This window comes from Trachypithecus francoisi, unplaced genomic scaffold (genome assembly GCF_009764315.1).
Source record: "Trachypithecus francoisi isolate TF-2019V2 unplaced genomic scaffold, Tfra_2.0 Lachesis_group12, whole genome shotgun sequence".
Classification (NCBI taxonomy): Eukaryota; Metazoa; Chordata; class Mammalia; order Primates; family Cercopithecidae; genus Trachypithecus; species Trachypithecus francoisi.
In genome coordinates, this window is record NW_022681457.1 from 21,007,612 (window position 1) to 21,020,423 (window position 12,812).

The 12,812-nt window shown below is 39.7% G+C and overlaps 1 protein-coding gene across 5 annotated transcripts in view; it reads left to right on the forward strand.

Annotated features, from left to right (window-relative positions):
• Nucleotides 1–12,812, forward strand: part of FGGY (FGGY carbohydrate kinase domain containing) — a 442,861-nt gene that overhangs the window by 148,536 nt on the left and 281,513 nt on the right. For all 5 annotated transcript variants that reach the window (XM_033225064.1, XM_033225066.1, XM_033225061.1 and 2 more), the window contains one exon: nt 6,052–6,167. In XM_033225064.1, coding sequence (XP_033080955.1) covers nt 6,052–6,167 — 116 coding nt within the window. The remainder of the gene's footprint in view (nt 1–6,051; nt 6,168–12,812) is intronic.

Here is a 12,812-nt window from a genome sequence, read left to right on the forward strand (position 1 = left end):
TGAGCATTTTGTCATTATGAAATATTCTTATTTTCCTTGTTTAATATTTTTAATCTTGATTCTACTTTGATACTTGTCATTTAATTTTTTTTTGTTTTTATGTTTTTGTAGAACATTTTTGAAAGAAAACTGTATCACATTTTTAAAAATCTGAATTATAAACAAGGTATAGCTTAATTTTAACGACAGCATGATTAATCTTATCTTTTAACTGGTTGTGGAATTCAGCCCATTCACATTTGATGAAATTAAGATAATTGACCTTATTTCTTCCATCTTATTTTGTTTTCTATTTATATTACATCACTCCTCATTCCCTTTCCTTTTTGTTTTGTGTGGTTTATTGGTTTCACTGGCTTGATAATTTTTTTCTTTATTCCTTGTTACTTTGAATATGCCTATATTTTTATGCATATATGTATATGTTTAAGCATATTATGCACACACATGCATATATATATACATACATGCATGAAAGAGACACATACAGAGAGTGAGAGAGGATCTCAGTGTCTACTGGTTCTTCTAGTCTTTGATTTCCACCATATTGAGAAAGGTGCTCCAAATCAATTGTTATTTGGTTATACTCTTTCTCAAGTATTATTCTCAGAGAGTGCTTATGGGAAGTTTACTTTTTGAATCCTTGTGTGTTGAAAAAAATTTTTTTTTTTTCCCTGACAGCTGAACAATATTTTGTCTGGGTATAGGATTCTTTAATCAGTTTCTCTTAATAGTTTATACATTATTCCAGTGTCTTCTACATTCCAGAGTTGTAGATGAGATTCCCTTAGCTAGGATGAATCCTTTGTAAGAAACCTATTCTTTCTCTCTGGAAGCTTGTATAATTTTCTGTTTACTCAAGTGTTTCCTGGATTTACTTCTTAGACTTAATGAGACTTTTAATCTGTGGGCTTGAATCTTACTTCAGTTCAGTATAATAAAATACCTAGCACTGTATTCATTTAATTATAATATCTCCTTCATCTGTTCTTTTCTTTTTTTCATTCCTTTTCTCTCTCTTTAAAAAGAAAATATATTCTGGAATCTCATGTTAGGCGTCTAAAATCTGTCCTCCAAGCCTCTTATCTCTTCCATCATTATGTCAATCTCTTTGTATCTTTGCTACTTGTAGTAAGATATTTCATTTACTTGGTCTTCCAGAACATTAATTTGATTTTCGTTAGTGTCAGTGATTTTTCAGTTCTTCTGTGCAAATTTTAAACTTAAAATCAGTGTTTATGCTTCCAGAAAGTGTTTTCTGCATCCTCTGATTCCTCATTGTTTTCATCATTGAAATATTCTACCATATTTTTCATCATTTCTACTTCTGTGGGACTTGCCTCTTATAGATGCTCTATGGGATCTCTCAGGTGAACTAGTCCCATTAAGTTAGTTACTGTTTTTGTTTGGCCTACTCATTGATAAATGCTATTTTGCCTTTCATATAAGTTTTTAGAATCCATTCTGCATTAACAAATCTGAAAGCAGTGAAAGGTACAGCAGTTCCTGCCCTGTCACTTGGGCTGGCAGTCACCCAGTCGGCCAACAGCAAGTGGCCCCTTCTTTCCTCTTAGAGCACCCTTGGTGGAAGCAGCACTTCTCTCTGGCTGCCAATCTTAGAAGCAACTCAGACTGCCAGTGTAGCCCTGACTGTGTAAGACCCCTATGTCTAATTCTGATTTTACAAACCTTTGGGTGGGGGTGACTAGTAGGTACAGCTTGCCTAAAGGTGAATAGTTATCCAAAGAGGGCAAGTTGCTAAAACACTTCAGGAAATGTCAAAACTGGTCTTAATAGAAGACTCAGGGAGGGGTAAGCCCTTTGTTCTGCTACTAGTACCTTGCCTTTACCCACTAACAGTATAAACAAAGTCCTATATTTTCTCTCTCTCCTAGAGAGTTTTGGAGTACCTGTGGCTTCGGTTGTACTCACTAAACTTTACCAGTTCTGCTGCTTAATAGCACATCCATATTCCCCATCAGTTTGATTTAAAGAGATTCAATGAATTGGACCCTAATGTTGTTTGAATAATCCTGATGAAGGAGGTAGTTGCCAGAGGCATCTGTGGCCATAAAACTTCTGTAGTCATCTTCACTCCAGGCATACTCTCTTATTTTAACTTCTTGTAAAGACCAGGACATCCCTAACTTTCCCTTTATTGGGGAAAAAATCTGCTTGGAAAAACAGTTATGCTGTGAAGTGTTGAGTTTTTTAACTATTGCTGTACTATGAACCACAACCAATGCTTGTTAGTTTAATACAGTAATCATTTATTTGATTCATGGACAGCTCATTTGGGCTGTGCTATGCTAGGCAGTCCTTCTGGTCTCAGTTGGACTCACTCACTGGGGTCTTGGCTGACTGATCCACGTTGATCCAAGACAGTCTGGAGGTATCTGATCCAGATTGAGCTCAACTGGCTATTGCCCTGCTCCATGTTTCTCTTATCCTCCTCATGGGACCAGTGGACTAGCCTAGAATGATCTCATGGCAGTGCCAGAGGTGCAAGAGAACAAGCAGAAACACATAGAATCTCTTGAGGCTTAGACTCAGAACTGGCATGCAGTTACTTCTGCTTCCTTATTTTGGCTAAATTCAGTCATGTGACAGAATCAGAAGTCAGAGGTAAGGAATCAGAATCAAAGGTAGGAAAGGAAGCCCTGCCTACAGTGTGGGGGACAGGAGGAGGAGGAGGAGGGTGCAGTACTACAAAGTTACATGGCAAAGAGCGTGGGTATGTGGAGAGATGAAGCCTTGGGGCCACGAACTCAGCCTTTATCAGCGGTTGAGAAATATAGTGCAATAATTTAAACTTACAATGGTACCTCAAGAGAGAGAGCCATGAGTTTATCTTGGAGGTAGCAGAGAAATTTCACAGAGGAGCTGACACTGGAACTGGACCATAAGGACCACTTGGAGTTTACCAAGCAGACAAGCATAGGTGAAAGGAGTAATAATCCATTAAGATGGAAGGAAAAGTCAAAGTAGAGTCACAGTGCTCTACAGATAAGAATGGGGACATCTGGGGATTGAGGAGTTACCCTATGTGATTGGATCATTGGAAACAATCCTTCTATACTGCCTTTTGCTCCCCAATATTACTCTTGCCAGGGAACTATCATACCTCCCCAAAAGTTGGAATTTCAGATGTCATGCCAGGAGGAGTTAGCGTATTGTATACTCTTTAGAACATGTTACATAGGTGGGCTGTCTTCTCTACTTATTAACAATGTATGTTGCTTAAAAAAGGTGAATAATTTAGCATGTTTCTATAAGTGTTAGCATTTCTTCAGTATATTTATGCCACTTAGCATAGCTCAATGTGTTCTGCGATCTGTGCCACATCTAAAAAAATCATTAATGATAAGGGACATTTGTTGGCTTTCAAAAGACGTTTAAGCGTCACTCAGTGCTACCACCTCCATGAACCCCTCCTTGATATTTCCTCCCCCTGTCTACCACCAGATTATGTCAGGTTCTTCCGCTAAAGGCTTTCATTTCTCCCTCTACTTCCTTCAGAGTATTTATAGCTCTTTGTTAGTATATGATTTTAATTGTGATTATTTGATCAATTTCTGTCTCTCCAATTAAACTTTCAGCTTCTGTGACAGCAAAGGACTAGATATTTTGCATACCACTGGTTTCCTGGATCCTAGCATAGTGCCAGAATCATAGTAACTGAATACTAAACATTTACTGAGTGAGTGAGTGAATGCATGAGTCTATGTGAATGACTGAATGAGATACATCTAGACTATTGTCCTTATGAGATAGGTTTTGGGTTATCTTTAAAATTGCATGAACTCCCAGGTTTACCATTTACCTACCATGTAATGGACAACCCATTCATTCTTTAATGTTTCCATTCAGTCAGTATTCATTGTGGCTTGTCATAATCCTGAATGTGAATGAGGTATTTGTGATACAGAGAAGAGTAAGGCTGATTCTGTGCTGATGGAGTTGCTGGTTTAGTGGGAGAGACGGTGAAATGAATGGGCAAAGACAGTTGCTATGGTAAATTAAGATAAGGATATGTCCGGATTAGAACTTGGAGAAGAAGCGTTTCACTCAGTCTGCCCTTCATTGGGTCTTCCTGAGAAAAGACCATCTGAGCTGAGTCATGAAGGCTAACTAAGAATTAGGTGCATAGCCTGTAATCCCAGCACTTTGGGAGGCCGAGACGGGCGGATCACGAGGTCAGGAGATCGAGACCACCCTGGCTAACACGGTGAAACCCCGTCTCTACTAAAAAATACAGAAAACTAGCCGGGCGAGGTGGCGGGCGCCTGTAGTCCCAGCTACTCGGGAGGCTGAGGCAGGAGAATGGCGTAAACCCGGGAGGTGGAGCTTGCAGTGAGCTGAGATCCGGCCACTGCACTCCAGCCTGGGCGACAGAGGGAAACTCCGTCTCAACAAAAAAAAAAAAAAAAAAAAAAGAATTAAGTGCATAATGGGCATGACTGTTCCAGGAAGAATGAAGCAAAAGGGTTCAGTACACAGGGAAATGGGAAGTCAAGGCTCACTATAGCAAACTCCAAATAATTCAGTATTGCAGTATGAGAAGGCAAGGGTGGGGATGGCCAGGACAGAGTGACTGTGGATATGGGCACAGTTATATCACAAAGGGTTCTTTAAGCCCTGCTATGCATTGGACTTTGTCCTGAAGTTAGTGAGTAGCAATTGAAGGATCTTAATCAGAGACTGATATAAAATATTGTATTGTATAAAGTTTACCCTGGGCACAGTATGGAGAACAGATTACAAGGCTGTAGGGGAGCAACATAAAGAAGCAGTTACTTACTCAGCATGATAAGGGCTATGGTAGAAGACATAATCCATGCTCTGGGAAATCAGAAGAGGAGTGCCTAACCCAGAACTGGAATCTCAGCCTAGGTTTAAGTAAGAGTTTGAATTATCATAGTGAAGAGGCTGGGATGAGTTTTCCCAACAGATAGGGTTAGGGCAAAGACACTTAAGTGCGTAAGAACGACTTTCTTCAGAGAACTGCAAGTGACTTTTTATTGTTAGACTATAGAATATTAAGGGTGAATTGATGAGAAATGAAGCTGGAAAGGAAAGCATCCAGCATTCAAATCTTCCTCCTACTAAATACTGCTGTAGACTGGAATGACTGTATCATTTATTATCTCCACCAGACACTTCAAACACTTTTTTTTATCATAGAAACTTTTGAACATGTAGCGAGAGTAGTATAATTAACACCCATGAACCCATCACTAGGTCCCAACAACCACCCATGACCAATCCTGCCCTTAGCCACGTGCCATTTACTTCTCCTTCTCATATTACTTAAAGCACATTCCAGAGACCATATCATCTTATGCAAACATTTTCAGTATGTATCTCTAACTGATAAGGAGCCTTCTGTTAACATAACCACAACTACCAATATCATATCTAAAATTTCATAATAATTAAATTTTTATCAAATAGCCAGGTTGTAATTTCTAATTATCTCACAAATGTCTTATAAACATAGATGTAAATACAAATATTCACATACAGTTTGTTTAATCAGGATCCAAATAAAGGACTGAAAGGACTGAGACTTTTTTTTTTTTTTTTTTTGAGACAGTCTCACCCTGTTGCCCAGGCTTGAGTGCAGTGGCATGATGTTGGCACACTGCAACCTCTGCTTCCTGGGTCCAAGCGATTCTCCTGCCTCAGCCTCCCAAGTAGCTGGGACTAGAGACATCCACCACCACACCTGATTAATTTTGTATTTTTAGTAGAGATGGGGTTTCACCATGTTGGCCAGGCTGGTCTCCAACTCCTGACCTCAAGTGATCTGCCTGCCTTGGCCTCCCAGAGTGCTGGGATTACAGGCGTGCACCACCATGCCCAGCCAGGGCTGAGACTTTTGAAAGTGAAGGAAGGTACTATCCATAATTAACAGGTATCCATGAAGACTTTTTACCTAAGCAGGGATGTGTCATTTAATACCTCTGCAGATATCGGGATGGGTATTTTGCAAAATATAAAGGAAGCCTCACTCATATGATCAGTTCTATATCTCTTCTGTTTTCTTAGGTCTCTCTGCTCCCTGGTGTGTAAGTGGACATACTCAGCAGAGAGAGGCTGGGACGACAGTTTCTGGAAAATGATTGGTTTGGAAGACTTTGTTGCAGATAATTACAGCAAAATAGGTAAAAGAATAAAACATCTGTAGAGTGATTATGTGCACTGGAGGATCTTGGTGGGTTTGTTGTTATTGTGGTTTGTGTGTTTGTTGTTTTTATATGCATTAAAATACAGGAATGAAGTTTACTTTTTCCAAGACAAATGAGTTAATTATGATGGGTAGGCCATGACTAGTAGGCTCTTGCCTTAACATTTATATGAACTGAGTGGAGATACATGCTATGAAAATCTGCACTGAAATACAGAATCAGAAATTGCGCTAGGCGTGGTGGCTAACACCAGTAATCCCAGCACTTTGGGAGCTGAGGCAGGCAGATTGTTTGAGCCCAGGAGTTCGGGACCAGTCTGGGCAACATGGCAAAACCTCATCTCTACAAGAAAAATACAAATGTTAGCCTGGCGTGGTGGCACGTGTCAATAGTGTCAGCTACCCCGGAGGCCGAGGTGGGAGGATTGCTTGAGCCTGGGAGGCAGAGGAGGTTGCAGTGAGCTGAGATGGTGCCACTGGACTGTAGCCTGGGCAACAGACAGAGCAGAACTCTGTCTTGAAGTGGGGGAAAAGAGAAGAGAGAAAGAGAGAGAGAAATTTGTTGGGCTAGACCGAGGAAGATATTTGCAAGGAGGATCTTGGGAATAGCATACTGAAGGGGCTGTGTATGGACTGCTTCCAGTCAGTACTAGAAAAATAATTTTATAAATTAGGTTCACAGGACAAGGCAAGGCTGTGAACAGGTAAAAAGGCCTTTTATGTGAGTAGTAAAGTACATCTTCTATGCCCCAAGCACATTTCTCTGTGCTTGTATGTACCTTGTTTTATGTATTTCTCACAACTACTGAAAAAAGCACTGTTGCATGTTTACAGATGAGAATCAGAGAGATTAGTAACCTTGCCTAACCAGGCATGGAATCAATAAATGGTAAGTCAGGATTGAAATTCTCCCACTGGGAGGACCTTGAAGGAACTAGTATTTTACTGGAACACAAATTTCAGCTTCAGTTACCTAATGGTTTAAGTGATTTGTAAAATGTATATGCCCTCCAAAAAATTAGTTGTTTTTTGCTGAATATTCCCATGGTATGTTGAAAATAGCTTTATTAGCATATATATTGATTACCTGTATATGTATCTTGATTCCTCACTAGACTGTGAGCTCTTTGACATAAGGATTTTCACTTATTTACCTTTGTATTTCCTGTCCTAGCGCAGGGCATGGCATATTTTCATATTTCAGTGACTTTTTGTTTAGAATACTGAGATGATTGGTACTAGGAGGTTGGCACTCTTTGCTTTAAAAATCTTTAATGATATTTACTGATTTTAACATTATCTTTGGCAGTTGAGTACAACTTCAACTCTGACTTTCTGATTATTGTTATATTTTTCTGCTCCTCTTTCCTGCCTCACACATGACACATGTTTAATTAGTATATTAACTCTGCTAATGGAGCAGTATCTACAAGAAATATTCATTAGAAGTCCATAATGTTAATCTAGCAGAAAATTTCCAGAATAACTTTATTAGATTTTTTCCCTGTTAAGTTAATTGATTTTTAATGGATGTCCTAAGGAGACGTATCATTAAGCAGAATATTGCTGTACGTGAATTAAAAATTACCCATTTATCAAAATCAATTGTGTGATGTTTCCTTTGATTTTCACTTCTGGGGACCTGAGCTTGTAGTTTCAGTCTGAACCCAAAGTAGAAGATATTTAAGAGGCTGTTTATTCTCAGTTGTGACTTTCAGAAACTCCTCTGGAAGCTACCTCTAGACATTCTTTAGCAATTCTTGGAACTATGAAAAATGAATCTGAAAAGCCTCCCTATGAAGTGTTAAACATTTCCAATGGCCTCATTGCCCATCAAGATGTGGACAATATAGTGTAAAACCTTTTAGCAGATTTGAGCATTGAGCATCCTGGATTTGAGCATTAATACAATTACCATAATTTGCTCCATGTGGAGCTTTTAGCCAAGTGTTTACCAGGCTTCCTGGGCCCATGCAGTAAATAAATGCTTTCCCCGAAAACTGAACACCTCAGCAACTGATGGTCTTATGGAGGAATTTTTTTAAAATGAATTATTTATGAAGTGTAAGTTAAGGATCAAATGCAACATTTATATGGTGCATTTCAAGGACAGGAGAAAAAATTTACAGGGTTTAAGTAACTACATGCAAGTTTCTAAAGCTAAAATATTACTACCTAGTGCCTTCTTTCAAGGAGGTATTTGGATGGCTTGATTTGGGAACATTATACAAAGTAAGGAAAAATAGTTTTGTGCATCGAAAGAATATAGTAGAAATTTCTTTACAGTTGAATAGAAATTTCTTTACAGTTGAAACTGTGCAAATTGACTTAATATTTAGAACTGATGGAGAAAAATGAAACACAGTTTTTGGGTAGGGGATTATATAGCCCTACTGATAAAATGATCTGTGTTCAATAAAATCATCCAACAAACTGATCTGTGTCAATAAATTTTGACCTTTAGTTCCACATGACTAATTCCCAAGTTACCTATCTAATCCTAAACATCTATCAAAAGCACACAGGAAGGAAGAGATCAGCAGGGAGAAAGGACCCTTAGGAAGATAAGCAACATCCCACCTGTTCTGATTGATTATCCAGGTGCCATTTCAGCATGCCCCAGTTGCCTTTTTAATTTGTGGGAAAATCTCTTTGTTCTACTATTGGGGTAGCCCACTTTATGAAAATTCATGTGTTCACATGGCTGAATTATAGAGTGATTATTTGCATTACTAACAGGGTTTGTCATATAAAGGGATTCAGTGTATTAGCTTATAGATCATTCCCTTATTTGGGACCAGGGAAGCCAGGCAAAGAATAAATGTAAATTCCAAGTCCAAGAAGTTAGTTAAGTGTTAAGTGAGAGGCAGAAATGAAGATAAAGGGCAGGAGACAAGTTTCTTGAGAGGAGGGGGGTTGCTTTTAAAATGGGTTTCCTCGACCCGGGAAGCACATGGGGTTGGGGGATTTCCCTTTCCTAGACAAGGGAAGCCGTGACAGACTGTACCTGGAAAACCAGGACACTGCCACCTAAATACTGGGCTTTCCCAACATTCTTAGCAAACGGCACATCAGTAGATTATATCCTGCTCCTGGCTTGGTGGGTCCCATGCCCATGGAGACTTGCTCACTGCTAGAGCAGCAGTTTGAGATTGAACTGTGAGGTGGCAGCAAGGTCGAGGGAGGGGCGTCTGCCATTGCTGAGGCTTGAGTAGGTAAACAGAGTGGCTGCAGAGCTTGAACTGAGTGGAGCCCACCTTAGCTCAACAAGGCCTGCCTACCTCTGTAGACCCTACCACTGGGGGCAGGGCATAACTGAATAAAAGGCAGCAGAAACCTCTGCAGTCTTAAATGTCCCTGTCTGACAGCTCTGAAGAGAGCAGTGGTTCTCCCAGCACGGTGTTTGAGCTCTGAGAACTGGACAGACTGCCTCCTCAAGTGGGTCCCTGACCTGCATGTAGCCTAAATGAGAGACACTTCCCAGTAGGGGCTGACAGACACCTCATACAGCTCGGTGCCCCTCTGAGATGCAGCTTCCAGAGGAAGGATCAGGGAGCAGTATTTGCTGTTCTGCAGTATTTGCTGTTCTGCAACCTCCACTGGTGATACCCAAAAAACAGGGTCTGGAGTGGACCTCCAGCAAATTCCAACAGACCTGCAGCTGAGGAACCTGACCGTTAGAAGGAAAACTAACAAACAGAGAGGAATAGCATCAATATCAACAAAAAGGACGTCCACACCAAAACCCCATCTGTAGATCACCATCATCAAAGACCAAAGGTAGATAAAACCACAAAAATGGGGATAAAACAGAGCAGAAGAGCTGAAAATTCTAAAAATCAGACTGCCTCTCCCACTCCAAAGGAACATAGCTCCCCTCCAGCAACGGAACAAAGCTGGATAGAGAATGACTTTGACAAGCTGACAGAAGTAGGCTTCAGAAGATCGGTAATAACAAACTTCTCCGAGCTAAAGGAAGATATTTGAACCCATCACAAAGAAATTAAAACCTTGAAAGAAGATTAGACAAATGGCTAACATAATAAATGTGTAGAGAAGACTTTAAATGGCCTGATGGAGCTGAAAACCATGGCACGAGAACTACCTGACATATGCACAAGCTTCAATAGCCAGTTTGATCAACTGGAAGACAACGTATCAGTGATTGAAGATCAAATTAATGAAATAAAGTGAGAAGAGAAGTTTAGCGAAAAAAGAGTAAAAAGAAACAAACAAAGCTTCCAAGAAATGTGGGACTATGTGAAAAGACCAAATCTACATTTGATTGGTGTACCGGAAAGTGACGGGGAGAATGGAAACAAGCTGGAAAACACTCTACAGGATATTCTACAGGAGAACTTCCCCAACCTAGCAAGGCAGGCCAACATTCAAATTCAGGAAACACAGAGAACACCACAAAGATACTGCTCGAGAAGAGCAACCCCAAGACACATAATTGACAGATTCACCAAGGTTGAAATGAAGGAAAAAATATTAAGGGCAGCCAGAGAGAAAGGTTGGGTTACTCACAAAGGGACACCCATCAGACTAACAGCAGACCTCTCAGCAGAAACTCTGCAAGCCAGAAGAGAGTGGGGGCCAATATTCAACATTGTTAGAGAAAAGAATTTTCAACCCAGAATTTCATATCTAGCCAAACTAAGCTTCATAAGTGAAGGAGAAATAAAATCCTTTACAGACAAGCAAATGTTGAGAGATTTTGTCACCACCAGACCTACCCTACAAGAGCTCCTGAAGGAAACACTAAACATGGAAAGGAACAACTGGTACAAGTCACTGCAAAAACTTGCCGAAATGTAAAGACTGTCAATGCTAGGAAGAAACTGCATCAACTAACGAGCAAAATAACCAGCAAATATCATAATGACAGTATCAAATTCAAACTTAATATTAACCTTAAATGTAAATGGGCTAAATGCTCCAATTAAAAGACACAGACTGGCACACTGGATAAAGAGTCAAGACCCATTAGTGTGCTGTATTCCAGAGACCCATCTCACATGCAGAGACACACATAGGCTCAAAATAAAGGGATGGAGGAAGATCTACCAAGCAAATGGAAAGCAAAAAAAAAAAAAAAGTAGGGGTTGTAATCCTAGTCTCTGATAAAACCGACTTTAAACCAACAAAGATCAAAACAGACAAAGAAGGCCATTACATAATGGTAAAGGGATCAATTCCATAAGCAGAGCTAACTATCCTAAATATATATGCACCCAACACAGGAGCACCCAAAGAGATTTGGACTCCCACACAATAATAATGGGAGACTAACACCCCACTGTCAGTATTAGACAGATCAATGAGACAGAGGCTTAACAAGATGTTCAGGACTTGTATTCAGCTCAGCACCAAGCAGACCTCATAGACATCTACAGAACTGTCCACCCCAAATCAGCAGGATATACGTTCTTCTCAGCACCACATTGCACTTATTCCAAAATTGGCCACGTAGTTGGAAGTAAAACACTCCTCAGCAAATATAAAAGAACAGAAATCACAACAAACTGTCTCTCAGACCACAGTGGAATAAAACTAGCACTCAGGATTAAGAAACTCACTCAAAACTGCCCAAATACATGGAAACTGAACAATCTGCTCCTGAATGACTACTGGGTACATAATGAAATGAAGGCAGAAATAAAGATGTTCTTTGAAACCAATAAGAATAAAGACACAAAGTACAAGAATCTCTGGGACACATTTAAAGCAGTATGTAGAGGGGAATTTATAGCACTAAATGCCCACAAGGGAAAGCAGGAAAGATCTAAAATTGACACCCTAACATCACAATTAAAAGAATTAGAGAAACAAGAGCAAACACATTCAAAAGCTAGCAGAAGGCAAGAAATAACTAAGATCAGAGCAGAACTAAAGGAGATAGACACCAAAAAACCCTTCAAAAAAATCAGTCAATCCAGGGGCTATTTTTTTTGAAAAGATCAACAAAAGTCATAGACTGCTAGCAAGACTAATAAAGAACAAAAGAGAGAAGAATCAAATAGATGCATTAAAAAATGATAAAGGAGATACCACCGCTGATCCCACAGAAATACAAATTACCATCAGAGAACACTATAAACACCTCTATGCAAATAAACAAGAAAATCTAGAAGAGATGACTAAATTCCTGGACACATACACCCTCCCCCGACTAAGCCATTCAAGTTGAATCCCTGAATATACCAATAACAGGTTCTGAAATTGAGACAATAATGAATAGCCTACCAACCAAAAACAGTCCAGGACCAGATGGATTCACGGCTGAATTCTACCAGAGGTACAAAGAGGAGCTGGTACCATTCCTTCTGAAACTATTCCAATCAATAGAAAAAGAGGGAATCTTCCCTAACTCATTTTAGGAGGCCAACATCATCCTGATACCAAAGCCTGGCAGAAACTCAACAAAAAAGGGAATTTTAGACCGATACTCCCTGATGAATATCAGTGTGAAAATCTTCAATAAATTTCTGGCAAACCGAATCCAGCAGCACATCAAAGAGCTTATCCACTACGATCAAGTTGGCTTCATCCCTGGGATGCAAGGCTGGTTCAACGTACACAAATCAATAAACATAATCCATTGCATAAACAGAACCAA